General features: G+C 44.9%; 2 protein-coding genes across 2 annotated transcripts in view; one reads left to right on the forward strand and one right to left on the reverse strand.

The window, feature by feature from the left end:
- The window catches only part of LOC135389069 (insulin gene enhancer protein ISL-1-like), an 82191-nt gene that overhangs the window by 47246 nt on the left and 20672 nt on the right, over positions 1 to 14273 (forward strand). The window contains exon 4 of the mRNA XM_064619034.1: positions 7759 to 8060. Coding sequence (XP_064475104.1) covers positions 7759 to 8060 — 302 coding nt within the window. The remainder of the gene's footprint in view (positions 1 to 7758; positions 8061 to 14273) is intronic.
- LOC135389067 (S phase cyclin A-associated protein in the endoplasmic reticulum-like) overlaps positions 7905 to 14273 on the reverse strand; it is a 158171-nt gene continuing 151802 nt past the window's right edge. Inside the window, exon 30 of the transcript XR_010421566.1 lies at positions 7905 to 8005. The gene's annotated coding sequence lies outside the window, so the exon portion shown is untranslated. The remainder of the gene's footprint in view (positions 8006 to 14273) is intronic.

Raw genomic sequence — 14273 nt, forward strand, 5'->3', positions numbered from 1 at the left:
AATCGAGGGAAATAAATAAATAAAATCACTTCAGTTTGCTGTATTCGCTCATGCGTTGTAGTGTAACGGCCCTAAAATGACAACAGGATCAATGAGCTGTCTTTACTTCACTAATACCTACACTCTTAAAAATGAACTTCACCGCATAGCACGCTCCTAGCCAACCATTATCTCGAATGATATCGTTATCTGCCCTGATTTGTTGAGAACGGGGGGCGTACGCCATTTCTGTGACACTTATGCTGTTCATAATTGTCACAGAAAAGGCGTACACCCCCTGTTTTCAACAAATCAGGGCAGATAACGATATCATTCGAGATAATGGTTGGCTAGGAGCGTGCTATGCGGTGAAGTTCATTTTTAAGAGTGTATATGTGTACACATTCGAGTTGACTCTCGAATATCCCGTCTAAATGCTTTCCTTCATGTTTCTGCCTTTCTGAGACTATTCGCTATACCTGGATTTCCGACCACAGTGACCACTACCATCTCCGCTGGTTTAGTCCAAAGCCAAAACAAGTCACAAAAAAAAAAAAACTGAAAAACCATATACTATACAGCGTCCCCTTTAAAGTATCTAAACGTAGCCCCCGTGCGGACGTGATTGGTGCGCTCGATGGCCAGTGGCGCCACCTGGGCTCCATTCTATGTGTGTGTGGGGAGGGGGGGGGGGGGAGGCTTTACGGGGCACGTGACTGCGTCACGCTCTGCCGAGAGCGCGTGCTCGGCGTGCAGAAACGTCCGACGGCGCCGACCTTTTCTTCCCTCTCTCTCTACTCCATGCCTGTCATTCTTTTGAATCGTTAATTTTATACTCTGCATGTACCGTGAGCGTGGGTGATTTGACACCTCGTTAAAATCGTCTCACGCAAGACGATCCGTTACATACGTCAAATTAACCGTGTAGACTTTGTACTTCAGAGCAAAAGCATCGGCACCTTTTACGGAGAACTTTAATTGTTATCGAGAAACGGCGCGCATGGTGCCGAATAATTGCGTTGGAAACGCAACTAACAAGAGCGGCACTTTGCATACCCTGGTAGCCGTCTTCGGCGGGGTTCGAACCCGCAACGTTGGGACTACACTCTTAAAAATGAACTTCACCGCATAGCACGCTTCTAGCCAACCATGATCTCGAATGATATCGTTATCTGTCCTGATTTGTTGAAAACGGGAGGCGTACGCCTTTTTGTGACACTTATGCTGTTCATAATTGTCACAAAAAGGCGTACACCTCCCGTTTTCAGCAAATCAGGACAGATAACGATATCATTCGAGATCATGGTTGGCTAGAAGCGTGCTATGCGGTGAAGTTCATTTTTAAGAGTGTACACCCTTAAAAATGAAGTTGATCACATAGCACGTTCCTACACCTTAAAAACACAACTTCACCGCATTGAATGATAGGATTATCGCTTCGGATTCGAAGAGAGAGAGGGGGGGGGCGTACGCCTTTTTGTGGCAATTTGGATATATGGTAATTGCCACAAAAAGGCGTACGCCTCCCTCTCTCCTCGAATCAAAAGCGATAACCCTATCATTCGTGGCAATGGCTGGCGCACAGCGTGCTATGCGGTGAAGCTCTGTTTTTAGAGTGTACGACATAATGGTACAAAATAGGTTCCTCCTCCCATTTTCAACAAATCAGGGGCGAGAACGTTGTCATTCGAGGCGATGGATGGCTAGGAGCGTGCTATGTTGTGAAGTTCATTTTTAAAAGCGTACCTACACTCTCAAAAATGAACTTCACCGCACAGCACGCTCCTAGCCAACCATCTACTCGAATGATATCGCTATGTGCACTGATTTGTTCAAAACGGTAGGCGTACGCCTTTTTTGTGACACTTATGCTGTTCATAATTGTCACAAAAATGGCGTACGCCTCCCGTCTTCAGCAAATCAGAGCAGATAACGATATCATTCGAGATGATGGTTGGCTAGGAGCGTGCTGTGCGGTGAAGTTCATTTCTAAGAGTGTAGTACACTTTAAAAAGATAACTTCACCACATAGCACGGTGAAGGCCAACCATTATATCACTTCCGATTTGTGGACAGCGCGAGGCGAACGCCTTTATTGGAACTGCATAAGTGTTCCATAAATGGCATACGCCTCCCGTTTTTATCCAATCAGGGGGCAGAATGATGTCATTCGGGATGGTGAGTGGCTCTTTCATTAGCACCACCACACTCTTAAAAGTGAACTTCACCGCATAGCACGCTCCTAGCCAACCGTAATCTCGAATGATATCGTTATCTGCCCTGATTTGTTGAAAACGGGAGGCGTACCGCTTTTTTAATGACGCTTATGCTGTACATAATTGCCACAAAAAAAAAAAAAAAAGGCGTACGCCTCCTGTTTTCAACAAATCAGGGCAGATAACGATACCATTCGAGATGTTGGTTGGCTAGGAGCGTGCTGTGCGGTGAAGTTCATTTTTAAGAGTGCACCTGTTTTTAGAGTGTAGAAATGTATTTCAATACAGAAATTTAACAACACGTAATTGATATCGCATCAAATCTCAAGTCACCAATCCAATCATCGCATCTGCCGCACTGTAAACGTCTCACAACTGCTCGTCAAAGCGCTCGTCGTATTACAGCCTTTTCAACTACGCGGAACGACCCTGAATCCAAACAATCGGAGTACCTTCTCAAGTGTACCCGTCGTGTGTGTACGTGGAGTACCGCTCAAAACGATAGCGCAGAAAGAAAGCTCACAAGGGCCGGCCAGTTTCACCGGAATTTCCCCATCTGGACAGGAGATACCTGATCTCACAACGCGTATATATATTCCTTCATTGTCCATTTTATCCACGGTCACTTCACAGCGAAAGAGAGCCTCGGGCAACGCCGTTTTATATGAATATCTGTCTACTGTAACTGTCTACATGTTCACCGTTTGCGGACATTTAGAAGGTGTTTTATATTAAGTAGGATTCCGCCTTCATATAGACCAGTGAATGTCCATGTGTATGCGGCCTACGCTCAATAATCTTGGGAATGATATACGAATTATGGTCACGTATAGGTAACACCTGTCATGCTGCCATCATGTGCAGCCGCATGACGCTGAATTCCGGTCAGTGTCAGTTTTGTGATGTGATGTGATGTGAATAAAGAAAAAAATGGGGATGTTAGTTTCGACGAAGTCAAACTGGCTATACCCCAGTACACTTAATACAGAAAGTTCAATCCGATGATGAGAGGATGAAAACGCAAAAGGATGATGTCCAGAGACGAACAGAGATGATACTGGAGTTCAACATGTAGGTCAAAAGTTCAAGTGTGTTTGTCAGTGTGTGTCAAGGTCAGTGTCAATTTTACCATTACTTCATTACTTCATCCACGACATTCCAAACGTCGATAATGAAATTACAGATTTCAAAAGCGAGATATCCGCTCCCTGTCCGCTCCGAGACCCTCGCGACCTCACGCGGGACGTACAGCGTTAAAACCATTCACCGTGTACAGGTGTAAACAGATACATGTATGCGTGTTGATATGGAGAACATGCAATGCAGTGATGCGTACACTCTTAAAAATGAGTTTCACCGCATAGCACGCTCCTAGCCAACACATCTCGAATGATATCGTTATCTGCCCTGATTTGTTGAAAACGGGAGGCGTACGCCTTTTTTGTGACACTTATGCTGTTCATAATTGTCACAAAAAAGGCGTACGCCTCCGGTTTTCAACAAATCAGGGCAGATAACGGTAACATTCGAGATAATGGTTGGCTAGGAGCGTGCTATGCGGTGAAACTCATTTTTAAGAGTGTAGACTGCCGAATAAAGTGAGCAACAGACAACTTTATTTGAAAATGAGTAATGGGGAGTTTCATCGCCAAAAAGAAAGTGAGCAATGCAAATATCCGCATGTAGGATCTTCATCACCTATCAACCAATCTTCGTCATCAAGATTCTGGAAACCGGAGCCTCCTCCCAGATATTATAGTCTTCGTTTATTGTAACTGTCGAAGGTGTATACTGCGTACATAGTGGAGAGGAAAGGGACCCCCGAATTTTTGAGGCACATCCGAGTGAAAGTCGTACAAAGCAAACAGAAAAAAGAGAGGGGGAAAAAGAGGGATACGGTAAGCGAGACTCTTTTTCTGCATGCATACAGGGAAGACGATCCGCGAACAAACAAAGGGGCTCCCTGTTTGCTCACGTGATCGGTTTCTCACGGGGTAAGCCATCCTACAGGCGGCGCTGGTTCATCTGCTTTTCTGATAGAAGGAGACAGACGAGGCTACGCTATAGTACACGTATGCGAGATCAGAACAGTTGCCCGTACTGCCTGACTTCTTCGGGAGCATTGCTTCGTAACGGTCCGCTTGATTGCTCGTAAAGGGTGTAATTTAGGTAATATTGATCAATTATCTACGCATGTCAGTGTTTGAGGTGTTTAAATAGCGTATTTATATTTCGAATTTAAATACTCCGCTCACAAAGTATTTATACGGAGTACTATTTAAATACACCTTTAACAAAGTACTTTGTACGTGTAAGTGCATAAAAAGTGTACTGATGCTCCGTCCTATAGTCTGCTGGGTGACCAAGAGTTTAATTCGAATTGAACCCCAAAATATCCCAATGAACAAGTATCGTCCGATTTCACCCGGAATTAAATATTAACAAAAAGCATCAAATTTTTACCTCTCGCATTTTTACGAATCATTCAACTCGAAAAAGCTAGATTCGGCTGTTTCCACCCAAGCGTTCACATGGTCTGCCTCCGTATCTGTCCCTCGCTCATCCCCTACTAATAATGGGGCGCATTATCCGAGCACTTTTACCAACGCAAATGACCTTTAACTTCGCAGCTGCCCGGTATAGGCCTCCCTGTCGTTTTTCGCAAAGTGTGTACACAGCCGCGGAAATACACACACTGCCGGAAACCGTCCCCTCCTCCCCATTTAAATAGCAGAAAATGAACTTCTCAAACTGTATCCCCCTGTTTGAAGGCCCTCCCCACCTCCCCCATTGTGTCTCCCAAGAGGAGTGACACCCCAGTTTACGGACGCATTATTCCGTTACCGTTAACGGTATGTAAGCATATTCTGAGTGAGATATTTTAAGCGAGCTTTGACCGCAGTATGGTGCTGGTACTTATTACCCTCGTGATTTATTCGTGCATCTCTGGAAACCCGACATTCTAGTGCACGGGTAATGCAGTGCACGGAAGCATATAACTTTCTGCAGGCGTGTATAGTCGCCTACAGTATTACTGCACCGGTCCCCAAATGTGTGTACTCATAGAAGCATCCGTACGCTCGTAAAAATGAACTTAACCACATAGCGCGCTCCTACACTCCTAGAAATGAACTTCACCACATAGCACGTTCCTAGCCAACCATCGTCCCGAATGACAACGTTCTCGCCCCTGATTTGTTGAAAACGGGAGGAGGAGCCTATTTTGTGGCCATTATGCACGGCACAAAATAGGCTCCTCCTCCCGTTTTCAACAAATCAGGGGCGAGAACGTTGTCATTCGGGATGATGGTTGGCTAGGAGCGTGCTATGTGGTGAAGTTCATTTTTAAGAGTGTAGCTAACCATGATCTCTAATGATATCGTTATCAGCCCTGGTCTATTGAGAACGGGAGGCGTACGTCTTTTTTGTGACACTTATGCGACACTTCATAATTGTCACAAAAGAGGCGTATACGCCTCCCATTTTCAACAAGTCAGGGCAGATAACGATATCATTTGAGATGATGGTTGGCTAGGAGCGTGCTACGCGGTGAAGTTCATTTTTAAGAGTGTGGGTCTATATACAAACCGGTGATGAGGTCGTGACTGAGGGATATTTGGGAGCGTTGTGGTGGAAGCAATGACAAACGGCTCTCGGCCCCGATTTGTTGAAAACGGGAGGAGGAGGAGCCTACTTTGTAGTCATTATGACGTACATAATAGGTTCAAAATAGGGTCCGCCTCCCGTTTTCAACAAATCAGGGCAGATAACGACATCATTCCAAATGATGGTTGGGGTAAGAGCGTGCTATGCGGTGAAGTTCATTTCTAAGAGTGTACGCCTACGAATCGATGTGCCGCGAAAGAGTGACGTCATAGACACACAACGGTTGCGGGAGACTTAAACTCGCGATGTTTCTGAGGGGGCGATGCGCAAAACAAAAATCACTCGGACAGTACATACACCTCGCAGTATAGACCGTCGGAACTCAGTGCGAACTGATGACGGTACACTCTTAGAAATGAACTTCACCGCATAGCACGCTCCTAGCCAATCATCATTTGGAATGATATCGTTATCTGCCCCGATTTGTTGAAAACTGGAGGCGTAGGCCTTTTTTGTGACACTTATGTTGTTCATAATTGTCACAAAAAAGGCGTACGCCCCCCGTTTCCAACAAATCAGGGCAGATAACCATATCATTCGAGATGATGGTTGGCTAAGAGCGTGCTATGCGGTGAAGTTCATTTTTAAGAGTGTACCTGCGCATTCCCACCTTCATCGTCATCATGTATTTCTCTCTCTCTCTCTCTCTCTCCCACCTTACGCGAACACCACTCCTTTCCTATACCACACATCGCGACCAGAAATTCGACTGAACACTCTCAACTTGATACAGAGCACACGCGAACCCATTACGCAAGCAGGCTTTTCAAGCCACATTTGGGTGCTGTCTTCCATCGCTGAGAGCGTAGAGGAAACAGGCGCTTTCATTAACGCCTTAGTGTTCCTTAATCACCTTAGTGCGCTTCTATTATTTACTCTTGCGGGTGGAACCCAAATAAAGAGTGATTCTATTTGCGTTGCAGAAGCCTAATTCGCTCGCGCTTAAAGAGATTTGGAGGGAAGCCCTCCCACTGCTGTTGGCAACCGTGTAGCCTGCTCAGTGTTGCCGACGATGGGTTCTAGGAGGAAATCCTTAAATTTGACATCTCGCTTCGCTCTGATTGCGTAACGAAGAGGAAATGTTGTCGAGTTTTAGTTTCGTCGTTCCATCCAGTAATCGCGGTGTACCAGTTTTTGTTTTGCCTGATGCGTGGTGTACGGAAGCTGGTTCTGGGAGTTGGTTGAACATTTCTCGCTTCGATGGACGCGGGAATGGAATGCAATCGTCTTAAGGCCTCTAATACGCCGCACACGTTCACTATGCGAAGACGTGTGATGCACACAGTAGAAGTTTTCTTTGTTTGTTTTCATATCTGTGTTCCACGCTAGCGATGCACTTCAATACACCCAAACCGTGGTTTATCCAGAATGCCGAGAACGTGTGTGTGTGTGGGGGGGGGGGGGATCATTATTATAGTTACGTCATAACAGCTATACACTCGTAGAAATGAACTTCACCGCATAGCACGCTCCTATAGCCAACCATCATCACGAACGATATTGTTATCTGCCATGATTTGTAGAAAACGGGAGGCGTATGCCTTTTTTGTGACAGTTATGAACAGCATGAGTGTCACAAAAAAGGCGTACGCCTACTGTTTTCTACAAATCATGGCAAATAACGATATCATTCGAGATGATGGTTGGCTGGGAGCGTGCTATGCGGTGAAGTTCATATTTAAGAATGTACCAACACGTCATTACAGCTGAAACAGCACCCCCCTTGCGGGGGGTGCACAGGTAAAAAAAGTTAGGGGGGTGTCTGGATAACTCACTGCACCCAAATGATATGATATACACGGTTAAGGACGAGAGAGCTACTGCACGTGTATTTCTATCGCATAATGAATATTGCGGAGACTGAACCTAACTGGAAGGTGACGTTTGTTTTTTGTAGCCAATGCGGAGCCTATGGTGAGCCGGGAGCGTGGTCACTCAGTCCGACCTCAGGTGCACAAGCAGAGCAGTGGCGGTTCTGAACATAAACCGACCCGCGTGCGTACAGTGTTAAACGAGAAACAGCTGCATACACTACGCACCTGCTACGCGGCCAACCCGAGGCCGGACGCTTTGATGAAGGAGCAGCTGGTGGAGATGACGGGACTCTCGCCACGGGTCATCCGCGTCTGGTTCCAGAACAAGCGCTGCAAGGACAAGAAGAAGAGCATACTCATGAAGCAGATGCAGCAGCACGAAAAGGTACGTTCAACTCACTCTCCCTATTATTAAGCACGAAAACAAAAGGGCTATCATGTGCATGTATACACTGTAGAACGTGAAGAAAAACAATGAAGAAAAACAATGTGCAAGTTTCCGGCGATGCAGAATCAAAAATAACAAAGACGGTGAAGAGCATCAGCTGTTTACTATATACATTAAGAACAAGACTTTCGTGCAGTAGGCTGCACTTCTTCAGGTTTGAGGACCTGTTACAATTGGTGAAGCATATATAAAAAAAACCAAGTCACATGGTACAAGAGAATCGCGTTTGTAGTTCTCTTCACCCTTACCCTTTTCTCTTGTACCATGTGACTTGTTTTTTTTATATATGCTTCACCACTTGTAACAGGTCCTCAAACCTGAAGAAGTGCAGCCTACTGCACGAAAGTCTTGTTTTTAATGTATATAGTAAACAGCTGATGCTCTTAACCGTCTTTGTTATTTTTGATATTCATGTATACACTCTTAGAAAAAACTGTGGAGCAGTTACACCTTTTAGAAGGTAATAGTTGTCGCATATGTTGTGCCTACAAGGTTGCAAGGTCCTACCTGCTACCTCACTCTCTGCCACGAATGATATGGTTACCGCTTCTGATTCGGTGAGCGAGGAGGGCGTGCGTCTTTTCGTAGCAATTTGAACATATGATAATTGCTTTTACAACCCTTTTACACCCTTTGTCAGACGCTATGTTGACCTATAGGTGGTAACTATAGGAGTTAGCACCTTTTCACACCCTTTTTTCTTAGAGTGATAGCAAGTCCATACTGTATTTCACTCAGTTCATCTCATTCGAAGGAAATGACTGGTGTACAGCGCAATATTCGCAACGCTCTGCTCATCTATGTGGTCCACAGCGCGTGATGGAACATTGAATGGTATATAGTACCGCCTTATTGACGGTGGTGGGAACCTCATATTCCAGCAAAGGCCATAACTTCCGAAAGGAACCAGGGGCCCCATTCTCGTCAAAGTAATCGACCTCGATTACTTTGTGTATTGCCTGTCATCGTCTGGTCGTTACGTGAAGAAGGCGTGAAGAACAGAAGTGAATGTCACGCGTCCTCAACCAACAGTCGAGCTCTTGATCCTGCAATCTTCGTGATAAAGGAGATAAAGCATGAAGAGTGCAGAGTGAAGTGCCTCGACTATTGGTTGAGGGCGCATAATATTCATCTCTGTTCTTCCACGTAACGACCAATGGCAGGCGAGACACAAAGTAATAGAGGCCGATTACACTGACGAGAATAGGGCTGTGAGCTCTCCTGAAGACTGGCACTTATTGACTTACATAACCCCCATCAGATGTGTCATAGCCTGTCAACCCTTCGCCTGGAGGGGGCTCGGACTACTACACCCTTTCCCAGTCTCCTATAGAAAGAACCTGACCCAACCATTCATTTCCTCTCAACCAAACCCAAACACCGACCAAAAGCCCCACCACAACAGAATAATTCGAACCCATTTTGCGCGAATGTTCATCATAATCCCAGTAGATCACGGAAGCCTAATCTCGCTAATCTACTCTCAAACCCCACCCCCACCCCTTTCCTTCCCCCGCCAGATGGAACCACGGTACTGCACATAACGAGCCCCTGGTTCGAGACTAAAAGGAAGAGGGATGGCTTCCGACACGTGACCAACGTCGCGCGCGCCACCTGGGCGGCGGAAAAGCAATTAGTCGCGCGGATTTTTGTGCCGTTCGTTTTTATTTTCCGCTCTTCTTTTTCTTGTTTGCTTCTCTGTTTTTGCTGTCAAGGAACCCCCACTTTCCTGACTTTGGTGGTTACACCCATTCGTTTCGGCGTAACCTCCCAAATCATCGCGACTGAGAAAAACAAAACAAAAACAAAGCGGGCGAACAAAAAGATCACCTGATTACGGTGCGTCCCCTGACGGGATGCGGCGCAAACCTCGTTACGGTCACGCGTAAATTTGTTTTTTTTTTTTTCTGCGGCGTACACACGTCAGGAAAAAGCGTGCGACCGCAGAGGTTGCAATTTTTCATCCGCCGTCCGGGGAATTCTCGATGCTGTTAATTATTAAGCGCGCCTCCGGGGACCCGTTATTTGGGATCTGGTCGTAAACGTACTTTGCGGCTTTTCTAATGAGTTCAGGAGCTTACCCTTGCTTCATTCTCTCGCACTGAATGCTTACCATTCTAGTAATGACGGTAAAACGTAAACGAGATATTACTTGTTCTTGTTCGAAAGAAGTAAAGGTGAATTATTTTCCTCTTGCTCCGACCCTCCGAAAGAATAAACAAACACATCATAATACCGGGTATGCATTATTACGCGCGAATATGTGGTCATTATCATACCTGGGTAAATTGCTTCTAAAATGTAATTAAATTACATTACTCATTACTGCAATTGAAATGTAATGAAATTACATTACAATTACTACGAAAAAGTAATGACATTGCAAAGTCATTACTGCGAGCTTAATCGTAATGATGTTGAGCATGCGGAAATTCATTGTGGGCGTGGGAATTCTTTTAACTCGCCAGTTGGCCAACTCTCTTTCTGCCAAGTGCCGACGCAGGACACAGACTCGATTCTTTTGTAAAAAGTAATGAGTAATGTCATTAAAATTACTGCCCAGATGTAATTAAATTACATTACAAATTACCAGAAAAGGTAATTTATTACTGTAATTTCATTACAGTAATGACATTACTACCCAGCTATGGTCATTATGTAGGTTACATTTTTTCTTTCTGTCTCTCTCTTTTTTTTGTTTTTTTTTGTTGTTGTTGTTGTAAGGTTGATCCTACCCGGCATCAACACCCTGAATCTGTTCTGAGGCGCTGATACGAGACACCTTCCTTGTTCACATTTTTCGTGACTCCGAGACAGATTCTTGAGCTTTTACTCTCTCACACAACACAAAAAGAAAAGGTGGAAAGAAGCACACGCATAAAATTCTCTTAACCAAGACAGGGAAGATGAATGACATAGCCGTCATCATGGCCGCATAGAAGCCACCGTGCCAGGAAGGAGCCGTAAATTTTTTTCAGGTATCGTTCCGGACTATGTAGGTCACGGGAGTCGCCCTTCCTTTCAATAAAAAGGCAACAGAAATTTAAAAAAAAAAAAAGAAAATAAAAGGAGTTCTATATAAGACTATACGCTATGCACCAAGAAATAACTATACGACGGAGACCAATACGTGTCACTCGTCGAGAAGACTATTTATAGAACGTACCTTCGCCGATTCAAACCCAGTTTTCATAAACTTTTTAGCAACAATAAGCTAGCGGCATTTACTTCGTTGAGTAGAAAAATGCAATGTTTGCGTTAAAAAAAGTGGAATAGAAGTGGAATCGGGGTAATGGGTCACAACTCACGTGACGAATTTCCCCATTCATCATAATCATTATATTTGTTGTTGTTTGGAAGAGAAAGCTCAATGCGAAAAATTACCCAGAGTGTGGTGACCGGACGTAACCTAACTACACTCTTAAAAAAAAAGGTGTACTTTAACTCCTTTTTTGCCACATATATAACACCCTTTTGGAGAGTACAATTACGCTCAAAAGGGTGCCTCCTCACTCCCTCAAGGAAGTAGCATAACACCTTTCTCCCTACTGAAGAGTGATATTACTCCCCGGCAGGGAGAAGGTGTTATGCTACTCCCTTGAGGGAGTGAGGGGACACCCTTTTGAGCGTAATTGTACTCTACAAAAGGGTGTTATATATGTGGCAAAAAAAGGAGTTAAAGTACACCCTTTTTTTAAGAGTGTAGTTAGGTTACGTCAGGGAGAAGGTGTTATGCTACTCCCTTGAGGGAGTGAGGAGACACCATTTTGAGCGTAATTGTACTCTCCAAAAGGGTGTTATATATGTGGCAAGGAAATGAGTTAAAGTACACCCTTTTTTTAAGGGTGTAGTCTAATGTGTGAACGCGGTCAATTCTCTCTGGTGTCCCTACACAGCAATGCACACGGTATGCACCTGACAGTATGACAAAACCTTCCACAAGTGATATTGTACAAAAGATTCAGAACTAAAAGTCGGCACTGTTGTATAAGCTAAGTCGAATACTACTAACTTGGCCTCACAACACAAAAAGTCTACTTCACTCGCCAATCAATAACCATCGACAGAAACATGATAAACTCACTCGTAATAACAATCTGATAAGCGCTCTGCCACTTAGCTGATTAGCCCTCCATTAAGACTACCGCATATTAAGTAAGCGTTACTCCCTAACCAATATTTCCTTTTCCCCCTCTTACTATCCCCTAATCCACGCGCACGGAAGAGCAACAAAGGCGGAGCAAAAACGCTCGCGCTAACCACGTGCGCGAGCATTAAGGCTAACCCCTAATCCGCAGAAACAGGATTAACCCGGGGTTAAGCCGAGCCTCACGGCAGGCTCTAATCGCCATCGCGGGCCTAATCCGCGGATGCACAGATTTAGCACACCCTATAAATACATTGCGTTGTTTTCAAAATCATCCCTCCTTTCATCCTGGTCTGTGGGGGGAATATGTTCTTATGCATGCGCGCGGTGGGTGCTCCTTTTTCAACATTCGCTTTTGCGTTCGGGGGTTTTAGGGAGTGTTTGGCGGGGGCGTAGGGAAATGAAATTTGTCTTCAAACAGATGGCGCTTCTGCAGGGTGATGCGCAGGGGCTGGTGATGCGTATTTTGGCCGTCGGCGAATTTCTTCGGCGATTATTGAAAGCTGTTTTTCCAAAGCTGACGAGGGGCGAACGAAAACAGGTAGGAATAGTGTTGGAAAAGAGTGTGTGCTACTAAGTTTACAGTTGCCAGTCTTATTGTGGGTTTTATTTTGCAAATAACGTTTCTTTCTTCCTTCTTTTCGGGAAATTGATTTCAGCTCAGAAATATTACGCGAGGACTAGGCGATATCCGGACAATAAAGTGGGCAATTCTTGTTTCGGGCAATTCCCCTTCTTTCGCGATAGCTCCGTCGACGCAAAATTATTAGCGAAAACATGGTGGAGTGCGGATGTAACAAATGCACGGACAAATTTAATATTGAACGACCTAAATCATGTGCCGTAAAAGTTTCGGATGTAAATATATATATATATATATATATATATATATATATATATATATATATAAATATATTGTTGTTGTTGATGTTATTTACGCCACATCAGGATCGTCGTTAGAGTGGGACAGCATCTGGTTTTGGTAAAATGGAAAATATATGTCGCATTAGCGAAAGCTGTATTGTAGATTGAAAAATAGTGCAGAAACACAGGACGCGCGATGATTGCACATTCGGATACAGAACAACATATCTGCGAAGGTATTTGAACCTTGTACACAGTATCTACTTTACGAATGTCACTGTTTTCAGGGCTGTATTTCTTTTGATCATGATGATCAACAGTATATATCCCCTAGAACAGATACTCTATAGTCCTCTATAGTCCAAAGACCTAGCTCTCGGTGGCTGCTTCAGCAAGGTCCCTTCTGCTTCAGTCACTGCCACCTGTACACTATTGTTCTCGAAGAGAACCGAACCTTCGACACTACATTCTCTTTCCCATTCCTTCCCCCTCTCCCAGCACCGATGGAAACCCGATCCTACCGGGACACAAACCGCCCACTCGGATGTCATACCATAACACACCTAAACTGCATTAGAGGAACGAAAAACGCACTCTACACGACGATGATGCACCAACCCCTCATGCGGGTGGGGGGGCTTCCCGATTTCCACTAGGGCAGATGTTAGAAGCCGTCACGGTATAGGGGGCGCTGCCGGTCTCACGGGGCGCATCACGGACTCGTTAGTCATCGGGGGGAGCTGATTATTTTTTTGGGAAGTCGAGAGTATAGCACGTGATCCGGTCATAAATAGGAGCGCGTGCTGACGTGACCTGACTCGAGCTGTGCATTACAGCAGGATGGAAAAACCTATGCGTTCAGCCACCGATAAGCGGGGAGGATTCTCTTGCACTCGGTACAAGTAAAAGCGATATCTGGCATGGTGTACCGCAGCATCGAAAATTGCGTTTCACGATTTTCTGCTTTATGAAAGCATCGCGGTGTGGATAAATTACGTAAAGCACGAGCAGAACAAATCGCCGCGTGCAGTGTACATTTCGTTGCCCCTATTAATTAAGCTGTTGGATCAATTTTACGAAGGATGTCTAACACACCCTCCTCTCGATAGTTAGGTACGTTCACCTACGCGTGTAAAGTT

The sequence above is a fragment of the Ornithodoros turicata genome, chromosome 3, assembly GCF_037126465.1.
Source record: "Ornithodoros turicata isolate Travis chromosome 3, ASM3712646v1, whole genome shotgun sequence".
NCBI lineage: Eukaryota > Metazoa > Arthropoda > Arachnida > Ixodida > Argasidae > Ornithodoros > Ornithodoros turicata.